We start from the raw sequence: 24,427 nt of genomic DNA on the forward strand, positions 1-24,427 counted from the left end.
CCACAAGGCTCCGTTTTAGGACCTTTCCTTTTCAATATTTATGTAAATGACTTGGCATATCTTAGACTGAATTCGGTACTTTACCAGTACGCTGATGACACAGCGCTCCTTGTTCCGAATGAGTCGTACAACAGGGCTGCAAAGCTGCTACAAGCGGATGTTAAAAAAGTGTGTGATTGGTTTTCAGGTAACCAGATTTACATTAATAAGCAGAAAACGGCTCTGGTTTGTTTTCGAAATCCGCACAAAAAGGTCACATTAAAGGAATCTGTTATTGTGCACGGTACTTTCTGCCCTAGATGTCAATGTGTTTCACTGCCCTTGTCTGAAAGAGTCAAATATCTAGGTATTCATCTCGACGCCAACATGTCTTGGTCTTTTCATGTTGAGCATCTCATCAAACGACTCCGTGTAACTTCTATGTATCTTTACAGAATGAAATTCAATACTTCTGTTAGGTTGCGTCAGCTTGTGTTTAAGGCTATAGGAGAGTCTATATTAAGGTATGGTGTCACTGTTTATGGCTCATGTGCGTTGTCTAGAAGGAGCCAAATCGATAGATTACTACACAGAATTTCCGCAAACATTTTGTATGGCACGTCTAAGGAGACCTTAGATAGTGCTGAAAGAATGATTGCAGCTGATGTGTACTTCATTCAAGATTTATTTACACATGTAGTAATTAGTAGAAACTACTTTTCTAATAACTTTAAGCTTCCTGTGAACAAACCTAAAATACTAAGAAAAGTAGAGTCGTTTAAGCTTCCCAAGATATATACACACTATGGAAAAAGGTGCCGAATGTTCTACATCCCATTCCTTTTTAACCAGCTTCCAACAAAAATACTATCATTGCAGACTATCAAAGAGGTCAAATCACAAGTAAAATCCTGGCTAGTTACGTCTAGAACCTTTAAAACGGTACACTGACATAATGGCTCGAAACACTTTTAAGGTCTTGTTGATATGTGTTACGAAGCACGGTTGCTTTTTTGTTGTTGTTGTTGTTGTTGCATCCTCATAATCTATGTATTTAACCTACTTTTTCAGTGTGTACAAGTGTGATTGTTGTTCCTATCAATATATGTTTTTTTTCTTTTTTTTTCTCTCTTTTATATTGCAAACCATGTAATTTTGTCTGTACTGAGTCTGCACTTTGTTTGATTGCCGTGGCCCGCCCACAAGCGCCCTGTCTTGCGCTTCCGCGGGCACACATACTTCCATGTGTAAATATGACAAAATAAATATGTATGTATGTATGTAACGTGTTTCCTCCATGAATTGCCTCGCGTACAAAAACACATGCATGCGTACAACGCGAGACGTATTGGCCAATAGGATATTAAAATATAAAAAACTAATTACGATTATGAAACACTAGAAAGCAAATTACAACGATTGCTTAATAACCGGTGTGCAAATAGTATTTGTTGTATCGCCGGCTCGCACACGCAGCCAGCCAAGCGAGCACGATGCCAGTAGCCGAACAAGGAAGATCATTTAATAGATTAGTCGCGGCAGTATATACACAGCCAGGGCCACCCGTGGCGCCCTCCAGGATAGGTTAATATACCTACAACAATATTGCCCTTCAAATCATCACGTATCGTGAAGGAGAATTTTTTCTTTCTCTTGACTAACTGTGGCTTTTGCCTAATTTTTTTGTTTAATCTTCAATGAGAACTGTGTAAAACTAAGTAATGCTTTTTCTTCCCTTTTGTGTTGTTTTTGTTATAACATCAGGACCAAGACATGCCAGGGAAATCGATCCGCTTTATTTCAAGCAGGCGTACATATATAGCGATAAGTGACGTCGCACGGTTCACGCTCAGAGATGGTCGCGCCAGACACACATGTGGGCGTGTCAGCCGACTTGCTTCGTTATCACAGTTTTATCTGCTATTTTAAAATTCTGCCTAAATTGTCTATCCTACCTGTATGCACTGTACTATCTCTTGTTGTTAGCCACTCTATGCCGCCAACTGTTAAGGCCGGGTGCCCGTGGCGTAGTAGAAAACAAGGGCAACAAAGCGTCCCGGTTTGTCTTCTTTCTTGCGTGTTATGCACTTCGGCGCCAGAATCCTTTTATTATAACACGCGTCTTGAGTGTTGGCAGCAAGAGTGAACGACCCAGTACACGCCTTCACTCTCCGAACATTCTTCACATTAAGGAGAAGACACGATGCAGAGACCAGCGTTGCAGAAGTCACCGTTTTTATTTCTACGTCATCCCGCCCACCCACTCTAATTGGTCATTGTGGAGCTGCCTCTATCATGTTTGGAGAAGCCAAGCTGTACAATGGAGAATATACAAATGCCTGCCAAATGAATGGCCGAACAACAGCCCCATTTCCTTATCACTTCTATTTTCTGCGTACATTTCTACAAATAGAAGGGCTACAAAGTGTCTTCAAAGCAATTGGCATGGACGTCGAGATTGTGAAAAGTCGTCAGAATAGCCACAGACGTCAAAATGACACCAAGAACGAACAAACAGAAGGGACAAAGAGCGTTAGGGAGGTGTCAGTGCTTTCGCATTCCTCCAATGGGGGTCGTCGCAGTGATCTCCCAGTTTTTGAATACAGCAATGTGTAATCTATTGCTTTTCGGTTCCTAAATTAAATCTACACACCACAATTATTCACCCCTATCATGAATATATTTCAGCAATTGGTGTAGTAGTGTATGCGTGCACTTTTGACCGACCCTCTTGTTTTTTTCTATCACGCGCCGTACATGCATCTATTCCTTGTTTCTTCTAAAATCCTATAAAAACTATATCTGTTTATGTGTGACAACTCTCAAATAGGCCCAATTGGCCGCATAAGTAAATAGATCACCGCTGAGCGCAGCGGAGTGGATTCGGGACCGCACCGCGGCGCGGTCATCTCCTGCCGCTTGGCAATTGAATACCTCATAATCAAATGTGATGGTATCCACTCGGATGTCGATGCAGGCACAGTCACTCTAGCTGAGGCTATAGGGATTAAAGATAACAATGGTCATAGAAATAAATCTGCAGTGGAAGTTAGCAAAAAGCGATTGGAGGATTGGTGGCTTAAAAGCAGAGATGTGGCATAAAGTTAGAATTGTAGGAAACCGTAGGTAAAGATGATGGCGAATCTTAATGAGAATTGCCAAAACGGTAAACAAAAAGTTAACAAAACAAGAAAACCGGAGCATGGTGGCAATTCCCACCATCCGTTTCAAAGGGGGCGCTCCTATCCATCCATCCAGCGTGCTTGCAGCCAGAGTGCCCCGAGCGTCGACAAACTTCGGCCCCGATCTCGCGCGGGCGGTTGTCACGTCTGATAAATTTCTCTCCAGCCTTTCCGCTGCTCTCCTGTTGACGGTAGTGACAAAAGGGAGCGCGCATCGGCAGTGGCCGATCGAGCGCATCGCGCTGTGGCAGAGCAATCAGACGGCCGCAGTCCTTCAAGCCGATATAGTATGAAGGAAGGAGCAGCACTATTGTTTTTGTTTTCCTTTTATATTCCCGCATGTGAAATTTCATTGCCTATCACCTGCATCTACCGGTGCCGGATATTGGGCAGCGCGGCCCAAGGCAGCGGCTACCTTGACGCACGCTTTCTCACGCCTATGCGACAAGTAACAGACACGACGAGCTTTGCTGCCGGTGCTGTTTCTCCAATGGTTGCTGTGTTTTAGGCACTGTGTGAACAATGAGCTTATTCTGTTCAGCCAGCCCGCTGAAACCTGTTTTAATTGGATGCTACGATAACTTGTCTCTGATACAGTACCGTCACGATGAAATTGTTAGGAAGTCGAGTCACAAAACTTATTGTCGTTCAATGAATTTTACTGGCGAAAGCACATAAAAAATAGGAAGGTACATTTAAGCTCCACCTTAATTGTATGACGCAATAGTGCGGTGTGTTCATTCTCATATGCGCAGAAAGTCATCCTCTACTTTACATTCATCCATCCCCCTTCTGGCGCAGTGGTGGAGCGGTTAAGCCATGCGCCATTGCCCTGCGATGGCAGGCGCGGCCTTGTGCGGCCAGGGTTGTCCTTTTCGAGCAACCAAAGATAATTTTACAGCCACCTGCCAAGGTGGGCAGTTTGCTCACTATGAGCTGGGCGTTGTGATGACGCCGCATCTTACGTGAGCTAGGTGGCCCACCTGCCTCATAGGTTGCTCTCTCGGGATTACCTGCCAGAGCCATGCCCATTATATTTTTTTTTCCAACACCGATGCCGACATGCCGACGTCGACACCGCCGACACATGGCCCGTCGGTAGGACGATAACAGCGCTGAGCCGTATTATTAACCGCATTAGCCATACTTTCTGAATGCCTGGGATGTCGACGATCTTGGTTTCACTTGCTAGTGCGGCACCATCACACACAGGTCTCAAGAGGCAGGTCTACCGAAGTGCGTTGTGCTCAAGGTCGGACCTCACAACAAAATAGTGGGCAGAGCTACTCAACTTCTTCGGAACGCCCGGGCATATCTCTGAGTGCACCCACAGCATTCTCAGCAGTTGGTGCTGCTCGGTAAACGTATAGGGATCCATCATTAGGGACGGACTCGCCCCACTCGTGCGGATCGAGGGCACACTCACCGGTCCGAGGTCGTGAAAGATCATCGATGGGCAGTGGATTCTCTACGCTCTGGACGGGCCGTTGGCAGAATGCTGCTACATCTTCCAGCACGACCGTAGAGTCGTGCACAAAGCACGCGATGTGGGCAACCTCCTCGAACACTGCGCCATGCGTCAGGTGCAGTGGCCAACGAACGAAGCTGACCTGTACGCCATCAAGAATATCTGAGGAATCTTGAAGAAGGATCTTGAAGAGGGAGCTCTTCTCACGGCACGTTTTCGGTGACATGGCGGACAAAGTGTGGCATGCCGTCAAGGCAGAGTGGGAAGCTCTGCGCGGACGTCTATCGCTAGTTGCAGCTCTCTACAAGTGGATTCCAAGACCAATAAGCCTAGTTATCGTTGCCGCCGGCAACTGTTCGTTCCACTAGGACACGCTTATGCCAGCGAGTGAGATTTTAATTTATTTTGGTCAATAAAAATTGACTGACACTTAATTTTGTGATTCGTCTTAATAACAATCTTTCTGTAGTGGTAATCTCGTGAATAAATTTTCATAAGTTACAACATATCGTAGCATCCATTTAAAACAGTTTTCAAAGGACTGCCTAAACCGAATATTAAACCCATTGCGGAGACAATGCTGAATGACCATCTCGTAAGAAAAGATGCACCTGCAGCACAGCTGGCTGTGTCTGTTTTATGTCGCACAAGCCTGCAAAAGCGCACGTCAAGGTTGTCGCTCCCTTGGGCCACGCTGCCGAAAAATACGGCAGTGGTGGACACAGATGATAAGGAATAAAGTTTAGGGTTAGAGTATTTTAATAGGAGAAAAAACGTCAGGTCACTGTGTAGTGTTCGGCTTCTTTGTGTGGCGGGCCCGGGAGAGCGCCGCAGAGAGTCAGGAGGCTGCTGTGGTCTGAGACGAACTGTCCTTTAATAACATCCACTAAAGCATTTTATACACAAGACACTGGCGCCACGGTACGGACAAAGTGAAAGCGAAACTGAAACACGGTACGGGCAAAGTGAAAGCGAAACCGAAACTCAGACGATACAACAATTTCCCTCCCTTAGAAAAACATGTAATGCGTTAGTCAGTGGGTAGCTGATTATTAACGATGATTGAACATGGAGTTGATATAATGCACACTTAGGGAAACGAGAATTAGAAGCATTGTTCACAACCACAGTATGACAGTCACACAGGTGAAATGAAGAGTAGTCGAAAGTCGCATGAAGTGAACAGAGACGTACCGCACACACATCACACACACTGGAACACTGAAGCACCTAGTTGCCTTGGTGTTTTCAGTCACCGAACGACTTCTATGAATGATAGCGGTAGCGATCCGGTGGCTGTCTAGCTCTTGTAGGCTGAATGCGTCGGTGCTCAACATCGACAGTGGTTCGGGCTGCTTTGTGTGGCGGGCCCGGGAGAGCGCCGCAGAGTCAGGAGGCTGCTGTGGTCTGAGACGAACTGTGCTTTAATAACATCCACAAAAGCATTTTATACACAAGACACTGGCGCCACTGTACGGACAAAGTGAAAGCGAAACTGAAACACGGTACGGAAAAAGTGAAAGCGAAACCGAAACTCAGACGATACAACACACTGCGGCATCCAGCATTGGTAGAATGCGAAAGCATTGGCGCCTCCACTGCAATCGTCCCCTCTATTTGCCTCTCGTTGATACTTTTGCCCCTTTTTAATACCATTTGCCCCTCAGTGCTCATAATTAGCATCGCTTTCGCTATTTCACTGGCATTATTTGCTATCAATTAGTCATCTTCGTTGATTACAGTTATCTATTGCAATCACTCTGTTTCTCATTCTTCTTTATCACCGTAAGTAATCACTGCAATAACTTTTTTTTAACTTTTCATCATTAATCTCTCTAATTAAACACATGCACTCCGATTACCCCCATTTTTACCTCAATCACGCGATTTGGCGATATTGCTGCTTTCCGTTCCGCCTACTGTATCCCCGTCCAGCCTAATCGACCATCCGACTTTTTCTTCGATTTGATTAACTAATTAATCTATTTCAAGCAGACTCTGTTCTTCGATTAATTATCACTCATCAAACACTTTTCAATTCATTTCAACTTTTATTTTCTTCCTTTGACTGTTTTCTACTATTTTCCCGTCCACAGTTATTTTCCCGTCCTCTCACTATATCCGCGTCCACTCTATTTCGAAGGATTTCATACCTTTTTAGCTTTAATTCACTACTCAAGCTATTGACGTAGAGTTTTTGCACATAATTCTCACATCATCATCTATCGATTACAACCATTTGTTTGATCCTACCTCTTCTGAGAATGCCATAACTGCTGGTGCCACACCCCGCCGAATTAATCAAGTAATGCTTTCGCATTATTACAAAGCGTCTCGTTCCTTCACAAAGCAGCGGTTTGATGGACTGCGGTTTTCCGATTGCTCTGCCACAGCGCGAAGTCCACGACCCCTGCCGATGCGCGCTCTCATCGGTCGCGGCCGCCAGCAGTAGAGCAGCCTAACGCCGCACTAAAAATATATCAAGCGTGAAAAGCGCCAGCGCTAGAGGTAGGGCCAAGTTTGTCGTCATACAGGGCACTCCTGCCAAAAGCGACGGCACGATTTAAAAGCGCCGCGGTGCAGCCCGGAAGCCACACCGGTGCCCTGAGCGGTGGTCAGTTTTACTTTTGCAGGCGGCATTGCCGCGAGCTTGCGTGTCTTGTATGCAACTTGATTTTCTTGTTCGGAGAAAGTGACCCTGCCAAGCCTAATGCCCGGCTCTAAACTGGGCAGCTCACTCTGAAATCGAACAAAAATGAAAGTGTCCAGGAAATGGTGGGTTATATGGTCTGCCACTCATCTGGGCGTCCGATTCCGGTGACCTGGCTGAGGTCATGTCCTCCTATCGCTGCCACAGGTCTCTGCCCAGACTTCAGCCACCCGTTGCCAGCGCGGGCGGCCACTGGAGATGAAGCGTTTTGGAACTGTGATGTTTGGCTGCGCTCTGGTCTGCTTCTACGTCCTCCTGCAGTCGAAGCCGGGTCGAAAGACGAATCTACTATGTATGACGGACGGTTGCGCCCGGCACAGGTGAATAACGGGCCCGTTACACTTTAATAATGAGCCCCCAAAAATGTTGTTGGCAGCGCGGTGCCACAGTTACAGCGCTAGAAGATGCATCTCCGTTCAGTGTTCTCAATCTCCTTTTTTTCCTTGGGGGAGGGGAAGAGGGAGTGACGCTTAATGTTTCAGCGAGACGAGTACCTTCTCAAGGACTTCAAAGCCTCCCGGTGTCGTTTTCATGGCTGATCAAAATACTGAGAATAAAGGAAGAAAGGAAACGGCGACGAGTATGGATTGTGCGCTCAAAGAAAGAGGCTTAAGGTTGGCTTGTGATTAAGACAAAACTAAAAGACGAGTCAAATAAAACACAGTGAGGAGTGGCGACAGTCTCCCAGTGACCCAAAGAAAGTTGCTGTTGTCCCTTACGTCGATAGGTTGTCGTATAGGTTAAAGAAGATAGGGGGCAAATACGGCGTGAAGGTTGTTTTTCGGCACCAAATAAGTGCAGTGGCATCTTCGCACAACAAAAATGGAGATCTGACATCATCCTGCGTGGTAAAACGGGCGGATGTCAGGTCAAGCATTGGCTAGAGTTCATTTCATGCAGTGTTGCAAGTGTTTATAAGCTTCCGCTTTATTGCGGTGACGCTCGGACGATGCCAGATCGCCAGATGCCAGATGCCATCGACCAGACCGGACGATGCGTTAATGAAAGGCTTCAGGACCACTCCAATTCCTGCAATAAGAACTCTCCAAAGTCATCTATTAACCTTGCAGTGGAGCGTTGTTCTTGCGGTTGCACTCCGGTTTTTTCTGCCGCAGCCATTCTTTTTAGAAATAAAGACCAACTGGCTAGAGTAATAATGGAAGCCTATCACTTACATAATTCTGGAAACACTTGCGTCGGTCGGCCTTCTGTAGTGCTGTCGCAGATTGAACTTGATTTCCTCAAGGGTGCCTATCTTGATTGTTAGCGCGATTAAGGACGCGTCCAGTGTTATCTTCCTCCGGCCAGAGTGTGTTTGGTTTTTGCTTTTTGTTTTTGGACACGCCCCTATTGAAAAAACTCTGCGTGAGTTTGCACGAGAACAGTGATTTTTGTACGATCACGTTCATTTTGCACACAAATGCGCAGAAATTGGGCGTTACCTGTACGCATTCTGTGCGTCCTGTGTGTACATATGCGCGTACTGTGAGCTGATAGACGTTCACGCACACTCTTTGCGTGTAAAAAATCGTGGACTCTCGTGGAGAACTCTCTGTACGTGGACATCTGCGTGCTGAGAGGGGGCTTGCCGAAGCTGTGCGTGCTTATGTGCGTACTGAGCAAGCTCAGTGAGGCTGCGTGTGGCCATGTGTGCGTTTGCTTGCTTAGTAGCAACTTGTCGAGACTGTAAAGGCCCATTTAGGGTGAAAGCAAACAAGGTTCGAGCATTCAGTTAATGATTACTTTCAATAATGAGCAATAAGCTCACGTTTTGCTGTTTTATAATTTTCGTCTTGGCGTAAGTACCCATTAATCATTTTCAACTTCAGCAAACAAATAACCAAAAAATTATCTTTTAGTGCAAAATGGTTTCCTTGGATACTGCAGGGACCTGTACATGACAACATGCACACTGAGCAAGAGCTTGTCAACATTGCAAGTTTATAGTAAAATAATGTAAAAAACAAGCTGCTAATGACTCTTACAGCATCCTTCAGTTCTTCCTTTAACCAATCCTGAAAGTTACAGATATCTTATAGATGCATGATGAAAGCCATCCAGAGCACTTATGTTGTTGCCCGTCATGCAGACAGCCATATTTCTAAATCAGAAGCAACACAACCATTTGTTGCTTGCACTCGAAAGGAGTCAATCAATGGAATAACTCTGAAAGGGCAACAGTGTTTGTTAGGTGCAACAAACAAGCTTGGGGATATAATCAGGTTCAATCAAACATGACGTGCAGAAAGCGAATTGTGAGCTGTAACAGGAATGTTACGAGGCAATTTCCAAAACCATTTCCAAAGCAATTTCCAAAGTCATTAGCATAAATTTACATACACGTAAAAAGGCCATGTAAGCCTACACGAAAAGACAGTTTTGAATTCACAGTTGGTGTCAAAAGTTCAGAAATTAGTGCCCTCTCTCAAATTCAGTGACAAATCACAGATCGATTAATTAATTCCCAGTATGGCTCCAGAACAAATCCAATGAATCTCAAATGTGCGAAGTATATATACCACACATGTTGCCTGATTAGCACCAGCATTGCATGATGCATGACGAAGTATCACACTCTTCATTCTTTATCAATCTGTTTTGAAATTTGCACTACCACAAAGACCATCTGGATGTGCTATTATTCCGTCATATTGCTGAGAGTCACATTCGGAGACCAAGAGCAACACAACAGTGTGCTGCACATGAGTGGATATAATGCACTGGGACAACTGTGCACAGTAAGGAACGCTTGTAAGGCGTCAGGTATTTGCTTGGGGAATGTAATCGAGTTCAGTCATGTTTCATGTGTAGAAAGGAAGATACAAGTTGTAGCAGAACTATGAAATCCAACATCCAATACTGAACTTCCCCAGGTGATCTACACACACATAAAAAGCACGAAAGGATAAGCTCAGCGGTACTGTTAAGTTTGATGCCCTTTGAGGTTTGACTTGCGCGTCTGTATGCAACCATCAGATACCATCTTGAAGTTACCAGAATGCCCAAAACATCTTTGTTGAACTGTTCTACTCTAAACTGAAATACTTTTCCTTAAAACATTTTTTTTTGCGACATGCTGTGTAGCTAATTATAAAATAAAGAAAAGAAGCTGATAAAATTTTCTCATCTCAAACGTACTGATAAGTACACAAATCTGAGTGCTTTCAAGAGAGGTGACGCACCCGGTATTCAGTGTCCAGAAGCATACATAATGCTGCAGAATCCTATAGCAAGAAAATTTCTTTTAGTTGACAGATGGCTATGTCTGGTTACAAAGTCAATACCAAGTAAGGCACATATCCTAACCTGCAATTACAGGAAGCTGCACGTGCTTCATAGGCTGTAACTCCGCCAATAACTACTACATATTTCCCACCTCTAGCACGAGTGCGGAATCAATATACAGCATGGAAACAGCAGTTTTGTTGCTTTAGCTTCTTTACTATGCTGTTTAGGCAAGGGACGAGTTGAAATATTTGCATGGGCAGTTCTCGATTGAAGTAACGTAAAAAACATCCGCACTCCTTTCTGCTGAAGCGACTGGTGGACCACTTTTGCATGTCGCATCTCGTATGACTTGCTAAGGGTCCAGACTGACACACGCACTTCGTCAAACCTTCACACAAAACACTCTTCGCTTTTGCTATAAGCTCCGGCCACAGGCAGTAAGTGTCCCGTCACCGTTCACATCGCAAAAGAAGGCAGCGCTCGCAGGCGGTCAGTTTGAGCTGACAGCGACAGGTGTTGCAGGCACACCGCCGACTAAGTTTCCAAGGAAGCCACACTGTAGAAGGGCGCCGTCTTGTAATCGAAACACACCACAGAAACAATGGCCACTGTCGCTGCTTATGAGCCAGGCATTTTTGCAACGAAGTTAGCAGTGCAATAGGCCGAAAGGTTCGACTCATCAAACGACGGCACCGCACTGCTGACCTCATTATCGTTGTCGACCAGACATCCATAGCACATATGCCCCGACGGATCGCTTAATTGGGAGCTGCTACTACTCTTGGATGAGAGCGCGCCCACCGGCAGCACACACCGGTAATCCTTCTTCTTTTGCGATTCCAGCACAGTAACAGCGGCGCGCAAGACAGCCCAACAGCAGCACGAGAAAACAAGCGAAGCTCACGGCGGTGATCTCAGAAACCATGCAGCATGTCGGATAGGCTTTGGATTTGACGAGCTAGACCATCCCACTCACGCACGCACGCACGCACGCACGAATGTACCGACACGCATATTAATGCGTCCATGCGTCACAAATTTCTCAAGTTTTTAATGCTAATATGTGCACAAGAACTTAATTATTTTTGTAACGAAAGTTTCATTTGGTTTTAGTTCTTTGCTATCGCACTGCCCAAAAGCATAGAGCCCGAAAGAGACGACCTGGAGGAATGCCTGGAGGCGATGCCTTTCTAAACGGGTCGAAGGAAGCCGGAACTGGCCGAAGCGCTAGCCAACGAACGCAGCGTCTGGGGAGGGACAGCATGGCGGGCCGCGGTCAGCGTTACTACGTTTGTCGTGGTCCTTTGTGGTGCCGAGGGCGTGAACGATCGCTGGCATGAGCATTTGTCACTCTTCCGATATGTGATGTGCCGACAGCAGTGAAATTCGCTGGTGCGATGTACGAAAACGTGGTAAGGTGCTGAGTAAACCTGTGTTTATAGCGTGCGTCAGCGGGCTCGACGGATAGCGCGTCGTCCTTTGCGCGCCTTCACTGGAAACGCTATGCGGACGGTGGGGCTCATTTCCTCCATGGCGGAGCAGCTGGTGGGAGACCACTACCCGGGTGACATCTCGCATCTTGGGGGTAAGTTAATTTTCTTCGAACCTGTTCATTATTTCAAAGCCTTTGCGCACAACTGGCCACGTCAACACAGCTAGTACAGAGACGCGAAGACGCAGTGCGTATCGCGGCAGCACGCAGCGCTGAAAGGTTGTTTGCTGGCGGCACACGGGCATGAATGCGCGTGTAGTGTCAGTGGTCACACGGTCTTGGTCAGTATGCCATGCAAATATGCACAGCTGATCCGATCGCGGGGTGCACGATATCGGCGCCGTACTGCCGCCGTACTGCCATTCATCTCTCGCCGAGAATGGAATATGTGCCCACCAATAGATCTTCGGCCCGGGCTTTACATTCTCGCCGCATGTTACGCTGTAATTGAAGTAACAGCGCTCGAGCAGTTTAACTACGTAGACTGCGATTCAGCTGTATGCGTTTGGATTGAGCTTCCTCCTCTTTCACTTGTATTTCACTTGTACTTTTATAAATTGTGTATTTAAGGTACGAAGCTCCATATGATCCAGCTGCGTTCGTACTTATAGCCGAGCCAGTGTAGTCGAGCCTTGAATAGCAGAACGGTGAGATAAAAACAAATTGCTCTGAAGTTTTTCGCCTCTATTTTGGCATTCGCTTTTTCATACTTTGGCTCGGAGCTGAAATGGTACAAACAACTGCAAAATGCACACAGGTGCCCTAGCTCCATTTGCCCTAAATCCCGAAGTTGCAGTGAAATTTAAGTGTAATTGAGCCCTTAATATGTACGAAGAATAAACTTGATTGTTTCATGATTATAACCAATGGCGCAAATAAATCTGACTTTGACTTAAATATGCTGAGGTACCTCTCCAATACCTTATTTGATGTTAAAGGAAAAAGTGTGGTTTTTCTGCAATTGGCACTATTAATTCATCATACCTGTGAGAATGTGAAATCATTGCTAATCATGCCAGATTTCAAATTGAGGGACGCATGCAGAATTTGAAGCAAACCAGCCTTCTACTGAAAATATCGTCCTGCTGTGGTCTGTTCTTTAGAATGGTGGCATGTATTGTAGAAACGATGCTGGATATCGATATGCAAGTGATGTCTCGTCTGAGGCTAGGTTGTGAATGACTGCCGTGGTTATGAATTTCTTGTTGCCTGGCCCACTTCGAAATGTGGTTAAACAGTTGTGTTCCATTCTGCGACCGGCTCCTTTTTGTGCCTTGCACTTTGCCTTACATGCTTGATTCTAGTCCATTTTTTGCACTGTGCTGCTGTTAAATGTGTCTTTTTACCTTGCAGCAATCTCCACATAGCTTTACCAGCAATGCCTCTTCCAAGCTCTCCAGTATGGCTGTGCCAGCCTTTCACTTGGTGCTAGGATGCCCAGCAAGCAAGCAGGCTTTTGAGGTAAGCACTGAAGACATCTTCCGACACAAGTAGCTTTTATTTTCCTAGTCCACTGCTACTTGTGTGACCCCTCGAGTAAAGATCAGGTTCTTCTTCTTCTTTGCACTACAGGTGCACCGCCAGAGACGGTTGGTAACTCGAACTGAAGCTCTTCGCACCAGGGGTGCCACGTCAGAGACGCTCGTGTGATCAGTTGACACGCAGGGATAAAAAAAAGGCAATAACTGAGGTTTATGTACAGATATTTACAGCGTACAGAAGTTTAGACACTCGAGACAAATTAAACGGCAAAAGACAAACAACAAAAAGGTGGATCTGGCTAATACTAGGGGAGGCCCCTACTCGGCGTGGCCGAAGATGCGTTGCATCTCACCTTAGCCCAGAACCCCGCTTCCAGCTCCGGGGCCCGGTTTTAAAGCCCTAAAGGCCCGGCCCACATTCCATAGCTTCCAATCATATTGTGCTCTCAACATGATTGGTTCTTCAAGAGCCTGGCCAGCCCTCCAGCTGCCGTAAAATAGAGCTCTCTCTCCACCACAAAATAAAAACAAACACAAATAGACATCCGTGCCAGCACGTGTGCGAATCAGTACTGCGGGTGGGGGGACACCCGTATACCTGCCGGCGCGTTCGCGAGCGGCCGCGTTCCAAGAAAGGAGACGCTTCGCTTTGAGCACCCCCAGCCGCGTTCCGATGACCCCGCGAACGCTACCGAACCCTTACACGCCCTTCCCAAGATTCTACAAAGGGCTCAAATGCCACTTTTAGAATTATAACAAAGGGATCGGTACGGGTCACAAAACCACCCTGTGGGTGACATACCGCAGCTACACCAGCGCGGGCACCAACAAAACCAAAACCAAAAACAAAATGCAAAATGCGCACACAACATCAGCAAATTCCACAAATTCACACGGTGGCATGCCTGCCGTGCGCCGTAACACGCGTCCAAGTTGGTGCGTTGCACCCAGTTCACCAGCATGCACACCCGCGTCCTGCTCGACACACACACCGACACTCACAACTAGAGCGTTCAGTAGCACTGATATGGGCCACGTGAGCCTCCTTAGTCGCACCGAGCGTCCCTGTGCGCGTTCGAGCCCACACGTGCCTCATTCGACACGATTAACACCTAATGGTCACTATGCTCGTCAGGCTGGTGCCACAGCGGGGCGTGAACTGAAAAGACGGTGCCCTCCAGGATCAAACACGTCCTGGTCATCGATAGGTGAAAATCTCTGACCATGCGACGCACTTGAGAGCACTCTCTCTCCGGCGCACCAGTACGACACGCGTGGTGCGTAAAGAGCATAGCCCCTGGCCCGTCCAAATATAGCAGTACAGCCAGTCTCGCTACACTTGATACGCCGACCTCTAGCACGGAACATACTGTTCCTCGCGTCGACTTTCAGCGTGAAAACCACGCACCTGCCTCCTGCCACTCCACCTCGCCCGGGGTCATCTGCACCTTTACTGCACGAGCAAACTTTGAAACCGCCGCTCCGTGCTTGATCAGCGCCCGCTGGCCCCGTGGCATAGTCTGACTCCGAGGCTCCATGAGCTTCCTGACAGTCACTTGACCCGGGCTTGCCTTGCGGCAAGTCGCCACACCTTTCCGGGTCCTCAACTGACCTGGTCGGGCACACACCGGGTGCGTTCATCTGCGCGGCGTTCTGCCCGGTCGGCCCAACAGGCCCACCTCCGCTCTTTGCCTCGGATGAAGGGCTCTTGCCACCAGAAACGCTACGGGGCACTTCATGCTCCATACCCGACACAGTGTGCGGTTGCGGCGACGCCAGACTTCCTCCTTTCACTCGCTCGCCGATCTGACGTCTGTCCTCACCGACCGTTTCCTGCTGCACGAAATGCTCTTTTTCACAGCTTGCTTGGGACTGCGTTTTCGGAATTGTCAGAGTGACTTCCAACAATCCTGAACTCGCGTCCGCGTCCCTGGTCTCATTAGGGGTTGAGCTAACTTGTGCAGCTGGATCGTCGGAGTGCGCGTTCACCGCCTCGACTACCGCGACGCTGCGTTCCGTCACGATACTTTCTTCACGAGAGATTGCACTTTCGTGGAAAGCTGGCTCCCTCTTTTCTTCTGCCTGGCTGTTTTCTTGACCTGTGCTTGACAGGTATATTCCTTTGTCTTCCAGCACAGGCGGCCTCGCCTCTCGAGACTCGGAGTAGTTGTCCCTCGCTAGTTCACTAGCTCTCTTAGACTCCTTGAGCTCAGCGAGCTCCAGCGCTAGCTGCTGGCGCTTTGCTTCTAATTCCTCCAAGACGCACTTAACATCCTGAGGTTTCTCCTCGCACAGTGGCACCTTTCCTCCATTTACTTTCGCAAGTTCAGCCTGAAAGTACGCTAAGCGCGCCTTCGCTAATTCCACTTGGTACCTCACATCAAGTGAGAGCAGGCTTGGATAGCTCTCCATACCGCCTTCCGTACCCCTCAGATGTCCTATCGGCTCGAACACAGGGACGTGAACAATGCGACCAAGGAAACTCACGGTTTCGATGCGTCGATCCGCATTGCCAGCTCCTTGGCGTCGGGGTCCACCGCCACTTTCCCCGGACGCTGCGATGAGCTGTCGCACGCCGCTGGTCCGCCGCCGGTGATCGTCGAGTTCCCGACGCGCTGCTTCCTTGACCGGACGCAGTCCCGCGTCGCTGGACTACTGCCGTGGTCCTTGCGTCCTTGCCGCCGTGTCTCCGCAGGTCCGTTCACGATCGCTGACCTGTCGCCTTGTCGTCACCTTTCTCCCTGCCTTGTCTTCTTCCTGCGCCGTCTTCCGATGGCCGCAGGATCCTGTCGACTGCGCCAGTAAAGATCAGGTTCTTCTTCTTCTTTGCACTACAGGTGCACCGCCAGAGACGGTTGGTAACTCGAACTGAAGCTCTTCGCACCAGGGGTGCCACGTCAGAGACGCTCGTGTGATCAGTTGACACGCAGGGATAAAAAAAGGCAATAACTGAGGTTTATGTACAGATATTTACAGCGTATTGAAGTTTAGACACTCGAGACAAATTAAACGGCAAAAGACAAACAACAAAAAGGTGGATCTGGCTAATACTAGGGGAGGCCCCTGCTCGGCGTTGCCGAAGATGCGTTGCATCTGACCTTAGCGCAGAACCCCGCTTCCAGCTCCGGGGCCCGGTTTTAAAGCCCTAAAGGCCCGGCCCACATTCCATAGCTTCCAATCATGCTGCGGTCTCAACATGATTGGTTCTTCAAGGGCATGTCCAGCCCTCCGGCTTCAACAAGGTAAAACCACCCTCTCTACCACTAAATAAACAAAAACAAACACAAATAGACATCCGTGCCAGCACGTGTGCGAATCAGTACCGCGGGTGGGGGGACACCCGTATACCTGCCGGCGCGTTCGCGAGCGGCCGCGTTCCAAGAAAGGAGACGCTTCGCTTTGAGCACCCCAGCCGCATTCTGATGACCCCCGCGAACGCTACCGAACCCTTACACCTCGTTATGTTGATTTTGGCAAGTTAGGTTGCCTATTAAGGGCTCTCTTTTGTTTTTCACCTGCTGCTGTGGCCTACTGCATTGGTGTTCGGCTACTGAGCCCAAAGACGCGGCATTGAATTGTGGTGGCTTCGTTTCGACAAGGCGAAATGCATATTTGCTCGTGTGTTATGCAATGTCAGTGCATGTTAAAGAATCTTTGGTGGTCGAAATTTATGCACAGCCCTCCTCTATGAATGGAGCTATTCAACTTTGAGGCATTAAAGGGACACTGATGGCAAGCTGAAGTTGACCTGTGATGATGAAGTTCCGCATCCTAACCACAAAGACGACACTTTTTCTGAAAGTGGAGCTTTATAAGCCAGAGAAAGCAAAACATACAATTTTCATCAGCACCGGCTGATTTCGGAAGTAAATTGCGATGCGCTGACTCCGTTTTTTTTTGGCACAGATTCCAGAGGCTAGGCTGAACTGCCATTCACCTCAGAACGGTTATCATGGAGTCCTTTGTGTAGACTTCATGAGTTCAAATCGAGTGGTGGGAAAATTATTAAATGTAATTTTTGCGCCAATCATTGTGTTGATGGCCTTTGCACTGCTGTTAAAAACCGGGATAGCAGTATGGTATCCCATAAAACTAGGTTCAGGACTTGCAGGAAGTGGTTTATCACATTCCGCTAGCTTGTGCAAGAAACTACTTCAGGGATATGTGCAGGTGTCTTTAATGTGTTCCTGAGTGAGCACTAACTCGTTAGGGGGAAGGCAGCTTCTAATCTGGCACTACAGTGCCAGTGTCGTGAGTGTAAATCATAAGATGACCCATCAGTATGTACGCCTGATTTCTGTGACACTTCAGTGGTGTATAGAAGTGGTAAACAAATCTGTAAGGTATTTGATGCATATCTCCAAGGCAACGGCTGCATGAGTAGCGAAGCCATTAGTCAATCTTCAACGGAAAGAATTTTCTCTTTTAGATGACGTGCTTGTATATCAGTGACAGTTATTTGTTGTCCTGCCTTTCGCTGGTGTGAGTCATGTGTGGCGCATCTTCATGCGAGCCTTCTTTTCCTTTACAAAAAATTCAATTGATAGTCCAACCTGTTTTCTTCTCTTTTCCTGTGTTGCATCTTTTGGCTGGTTTTAAATCTGTAACTGAGCTCAGACCGTGATAACTACAGCCGGTAAACAGGGCTACTGAATGTGAGCTTGGCATACATGCGTACTGTATGTGTGAAAGTGCAGTTTACAATATTCAGAAATGCTTGATAGCCTTACAAGAATCTAAAATTTTGTTGGAATTCCTATTTGTTCTCTGTCCAATTGTCGAGAGTTTTTCCGCTTCATCGTGTGATTAGAGCCACTTTGGTACTTAAGCTGAAATCTTTTCTTTAGCCTGCATGTTTCTCACTTTTGGGACAGAAACGTGGAGGCTAATGAAGAGAGTTCAGCTTAAAAGAGTGTAGACACCTAATCTTGGTGGCATGTTTTCTTCTCTATAATGATGCGGAAGACACTACTGTGCATGAATCACCATCTGGTATTCGTGTGAGACCGCTAAATAATTTATAATCAACTTTTTCTGCCATCCTGTTTCGATGAACAATTTGACTATGGCTATGACATCAAAGAGAGCTTATAGGTCACGTGAGGCGTGGAAAAACTGCACTTATAATCGCTGCTTTATCGTTTTAATTCGCTACAGCGCTGACGCCAGCATTCCTTAAGAGCCAGAAGTACCAATTGTATTGCAGTTTTTCATGCCTCACGTGACCAATAACCTCACTTTGAAGTCACAGCCATCATTCAGCTGTCGAAACCGAAACAAATACAGCAGGAGAAAGAAATTTGATTATAAATTATTTAGCGGTCATAGGAGGATGCCATGTGGTAATCCGTGTATAATACTTCATGCCTTATTACAAAGAAAAAAACACGTGCCAAACGATAAGGACAGCAAAGTGAGCTATGGAAAGAAAAATGATAAGTCTAACATTAAGAGACCAAAAGGGGGCGGAGTGGGTGAGGGAACAAATGCGGGTTAATGACATGCTACTTGAAATTAAGAGGAAGAAATGGGCCGGGGCGGGGCTTGTAATGGGAAGACAACATAACCGCTGGTCCTTAAGGGTAATGGAGTGGATTCCAAAAGAATGCAAGCATAGTAGGGGGCGGCAGAAAGTTAGATGGGCGGATGAGATGAAGAAGTTCGCGGGGATATGGTGGCCACACCTAGCAAAGGACAGGGTTAATGTGGAGACATGGGTGAGTCCTTTGCCCTGCAGTGGGCCTTGTCAGGCTGATGATGATGGTATGTGTCGCACCTGCTGCTTCGTGCTATCAGCTGGCCCATGCTTGGCCGACCAGACTAGCCAAATTTGTGATGTGGGTTTTCTATTGCACCTGCATTTGTGTACACAGAGGACTTGAATGGTAGCAGGCGATGCTGTGCATGTGTTCACGCCACAGCACACATGACCCACACTGAAAGCTTCTCTGCCTTTAGTAAGACAGCTGCGTCAGTCTGGGGCATAACGTATCCCAGTGCTAGAGTATGAGTAAATTGCTCTGGAATTTTAATCTGGTATCAGGTAGCATAGCGCAAAAGAAGGCTAGCGCGGCTGCCTAATATTCTCTTGGGCAGCTGTGTTGGATTTTCAGTGCCTGTTAGTGTAATCCGTGAAAGTTCACTGTAACCCATTCGTTTCGATGTAAATTAGGAAGTCCTTAGAGCCCTGTACTTTTTAATGATAATAACAAGGTAATGCAGTAATTCAATTGTACCTGTTCTCTTTCAACACAGTAAAGTGCTGCTGGGTCGAGATCACAGTTTTACTTTGTAGGTGTGCTCAGGCTGTCATCATCATCATCAGCAGCAGCAGCAGCAGCAGCCTGACTACACCCACTGCAGGGCAAAGCCTCTCCCATGTCTCTCCAATTTTGTCTGTCCTTTGCCACTTGCGGCCACTGTATCCCCACAAACTTCTTAATCTCATCCACCCACCATTTTTTCCTGTCTGTGTGTCTTCTTCGCCATTCTGAAATTCATTCATACAAATGGATTGATGCACGTAGTGTCAGGTGCGTAATGTGATACCACCAGCTCACCTCAAGCTGTGCTCAGATTTGCCTCATTGCTGCAGGAGCAATAAGGCAGGCTTGAGGCTGAGTGGTGCAAAAACATGATTTTTCAAGAATGTCTTTGTGGAAATTGCAATTAATCATGTGAATTTGCTTTCATTTTAGGAGCTGCACACAAGCTGTGCGCCTTTCCATGCTGATCATGCTGGCCAGGTACGCTTATGGTTACATTACTAGGTTGTTTTCATAATGGCAGTTGTGGATTTCTGTGTGGTTTTAAAACATAAATTGTATAAGTATTTGCCCTGCAACAAAAGTATAGTGGTGCATTCAAGGCCAGTGTTACAAAGGGATGTTTTGATTACTGCAAGAACTTGAAGGCCCCTGTGTGGTCACTGTGGAAGGCCCCCTCCCTACTTAGGAATTGCTATTTGGGTTACTCAGTCATTTGGCAGAGGAATAGTGTATAGAGATAAGGGATGGAAGAATTCTTCCAACTAAAGAAAAAAATCCAGCAAGCAGTCATAGAAGCAGAAGTACAAAAATGGCAAGGCTTTCTCTAATTTACATCGAATCTTTTTCACTTAGACTTCTTATTGCATAGAACGGCTGATGCTTGGCTTACACACATATTTTCTTTAGGTATGCAGTAGGTCTCACATTCTTGTATGATATGGTCACGGTGCCAAAAAATGATGGTGGTGTTAGAAAACTCGGAATATAGAGGAATTTTATTGCTGACCTTATGGAGAACTATGGTAGCTGTGCAGTCGTTATAAATATCTTCCAATATTTTCACATAACACTCTTCTACACCCTGATTCCACAATGCCTGCATGACAGCTGTGGTTCCACCGAGTCAATTGCTGTCTGGTAGTCAATGAAGGCTATATATTGGGGTTGGTTATATTCTGCCCATTTCTCTATCACCTGATTGATTGCATGAATGTGGTCTCTTGTTGAGTATCCTTTACGAAAGCCTGCCTGATCATTTGGTTGATTGAATTCGAAGGTTGTCCTGACTCTATTAGTGATTACCTTAGTAAATACCTTGTAGACAATGGATAGTAAGCTGATTGGTCTGTAAATCTTCAAGTCCTTGACATCTTCTTTCTTATGAGTTAAAATAATGTTCGCATTCTTCCAAGCTCCTGATACGCTCGTGGTCACGAGGCAAGCGTGTACAGGGTGGCTAGTTTCTCTAGCACAATCTCTCCTTCGTCCTTCAACAAATCTGCTGTTACCTGATCCTCACCAGCTGCTTTACCCCTTTGCATTGCTCCTGAGGCTTTCTTTACTTCCTCCCTCGTTACTGGCGGGATGTCCCATTGCTATGCTCTACTGCCTCTCTCCGTAACGTTCTGATTACATTCACTACTGTAGCGATTTGTGCAGAACTCTTCGGCTACTTTAACTATCTTATCCATATTGCTTATGACATTGCCCTCTTTGTCTTTTAGCGCATAAATCTGGTTTTTACCTGTGATTAGTTTTCTCTTCACTGATTTTAGGCTACCTCCATGCTTTAGAGCATGCTAGGTTTTCTCCATGTTAAACTTTCTTATGTTGGCTACCTTGCACTTATAAATAACTTCGATAGCTCTCCTAGTTCTATTCTATCTCTGAAGTTAGACGTCCTCATGCTTTGGCGTTTCTTCATCAGACCTTTCGTCTCCTGAGATACCTTGCAGGTATCCTCTCGAATGATCTGACCACCTACTTCTGCAGCACGCTCCAATGAATTTAAATATGTATTTAAAGATAACAGTTAAGGTGGGAGATTGAGCTTCGAGATTTGCACTTCATCTTGGGAGTTATGCCACTGCTACACAGAATACTTGATCGCCGTAGAGATATTTCATCATCTCGCACCAAGCTGCTGTGGCGCCACTGTCACAGTTGATAATTTTGCTGGGAAGCTGTTGTAGTGCTCACACAGTTTTGAAAAGGTGGTATTCATTGTATTTGTGCTATTGGCAACAGTGATAATATGCTTGCTGCAGTGTTTTGTGGCTAGCCTTCTTTTTTTTTAGTGAAATAAGTTGTACATTTCATGTTGAGTATTCTTTCAGCGATTAAATTGCTTTGATTTTATTCCTTAGTGTATAGTTGCGAGTGCTCCAGGTCTGAGTGCAAATTTCTACCACTGAAAAGCCTTCAAAATCTTAATAGATGTCCACACTATTCTAGGGACTCAGTGGCTATTGGAAATGCCCATTTAGCTGTATTCAAGTGCCGTTGAGTTAATAGCCATTTGAAAGCCTTCAAAATGCCTGTGTGACACGGTTATTAGATTTTGTGCAGGTTTGATGCTGAGCAGTCTGCGTGCTTGAGTCGGGTTTTCCAGTGTCTGTATTTCAAACCTGAAACTTTTCGAAATCATCATTGGTTCATTAATGGAAGAAGTACTTGTGCCCTTTTCTGGAATTTCCAGAAAACAGATTAACTGAATTTTTTTGCATATACTCCTACCTTTTTGCAGGTGCTGCATAGTGAGAACCTGTATCAAGACGCCAACCTGCTGGACTTGGAGAAACTGAAGAAATTGTTTAGCCACTGTGTGGCACCCATCATGAGGGATGTGGCATTAATAAAGCCAGTTAAGGTGACCTTATCTATGTCCTTTTGCAAGCATGCTACACACATGAGAGCCATCCCACGAAGCACCGTTTCTGCAAAGCTTGTTATCTCACAACATGCATGCTGAATGAGGCAGTGACAGACAGATGAGGAGGCCTTAATGCAGTACATTAGCGTACCGTGTTGAGCAGTGATGTAGGAGCCTTGCAGCCATGCAAGGTATTATCGGTATCATGATGGTAACTCCATTAGACACTGTCTAGTGCTCTGTGAGCCAGACTCGGCTCTTGAACATTCTGGGACTCACCCTTGGCTCTCGGACATTCTGGAAGCCTCACCCGGCTTGCGCATATTACGCGAGGATGTCTCCTGCTGTACGAGCCTTACGCGGCTTGCGCACTTATGTGAGAGATGTCTCGCGTTTGCGAGCTTGCTCGGCTTGCGCAAATTATGTGAAATATGTCTCGCGTTCTGCGACCTCGTTCAATCGTCGCATTTTGCGTGGCAATAAACACGCAAAGATAGGCACGCAGAATTCACGCTCAATATTTTCAATAGGGGCGCGCATTAATTCACGCCTTGTAAACCGGTTCAGTTTGTTGGTTTTCCGAAGATGTATATTAAGGCGAAAGCCTTTTAATGTCTCATCGTTGTAAGCAGCAGTTGTCGACAGAGAATGTCACGCTTTTCAGTTGGTCAAAACGGTCGTGGCGTCACAGTGCGCCAATTTCAAACGGGGCCAATTGTACTTTGGCTAGTAACCATGCAACCAATTGAAGGGACCATATAGTGATGCTCCAAGTAAGTGGGACTGATCTTAGTTAACTGCGTAATTACCCAATTAGCCTAATTAACTTCTCTAGTCAGGCCATATAAATAAATAAAACCTAGTAAGAAATTGGTCGAGCTCGGGAATCGAACCCCGGTCTTCGTTGTGCGAGACGAGCATGCTATCCCCTCCGCCATGCCAGCTCGATGGCTTGGAATGAACAAAGGCACGTCTAGTGAATACGGTGTCTTCGCTCACTGCCATCCTCCTCCCTTCCCTTCCGGCGAGGTGTCCACCGAGATATGAGAGAGAAATACATTTCCTTTCCTAAAAAACCAATTTACCGACGAGCGAGGCGTAGAACCGAATGGGCGATGGCGTTCTATGGACTCCCTGGCAGCGTTGCAAGACGCTCTCGCGTTCCACTCTTAGAGGCGAAGCTTAACATCTTAACCACACATCGGTGACCACACTTTAGGTCGAAAAAGTGCACTCCCCCCCTGAATTTTGACGGGTGTCCACCGAGATATGTGAGACAGTTACTGCGTAATTTTCTTTCCTCAAATACAATTTTCATTTTATTCATAACGGGCCATCTTCGTCTTTCTTCTTTCACTCCCACTTCCTCCGTTCCTCTACGGTGCGGTTCAAGTGTCCACCGAGCGAGAGAGAGAGAGAAAAAAAACTTTATTGTACAAGGAATTCGGGGCACGCCCCAGGGTCCCCGCACGACCCCACTGCACTCAAGTGTTTATGTTCCTAAGGTCCATAACACTGGCAGCCCGGCCGGTTGCGATGGTCTGCACGGCCGGGTCGTCCGAGCGCAGCAGGGTCTCCCAGTCCTCGCAGGTCTTGAGGTTCTCTAGGTCCCGCGGGGGAGGGTCCGCCGGGCAGAGGGAAAGGATGTGGAGGGAAGAGGCGAGGGGTTCTGGGCATAGGGCGCATGCTGGAGTGGGGAAGGAGGGATGATAGTGGGCTAGGGTAAGGGGTGAGGGAAGAGAGTGT

The 24,427-nt window shown here is 46.7% G+C and overlaps 1 protein-coding gene across 1 annotated transcript; it reads left to right on the forward strand.

Moving 5' to 3' along the window:
* Positions 1-11,538: 11,538 nt before the first annotated feature.
* Positions 11,539-23,205, forward strand: LOC149334393 (uncharacterized). The gene is made up of 4 exons (XM_089555124.1): positions 11,539-12,152; positions 13,413-13,520; positions 20,239-20,286; positions 22,556-23,205. The coding sequence occupies exons 2-4, from the start codon at positions 13,461-13,463 to the stop codon at positions 22,778-22,780; spliced, it is 333 nt and encodes a 110-aa protein (XP_089411250.1). The 5' UTR covers positions 11,539-12,152; positions 13,413-13,460; the 3' UTR covers positions 22,781-23,205.
* Positions 23,206-24,427: the final 1,222 nt, after the last annotated feature.

The sequence above is a fragment of the Amblyomma mixtum genome, chromosome 8 (assembly GCF_055824585.1).
Source record: "Amblyomma mixtum isolate Tamu chromosome 8, ASM5582458v1, whole genome shotgun sequence".
In the NCBI taxonomy this organism is placed as follows: domain Eukaryota; kingdom Metazoa; phylum Arthropoda; class Arachnida; order Ixodida; family Ixodidae; genus Amblyomma; species Amblyomma mixtum.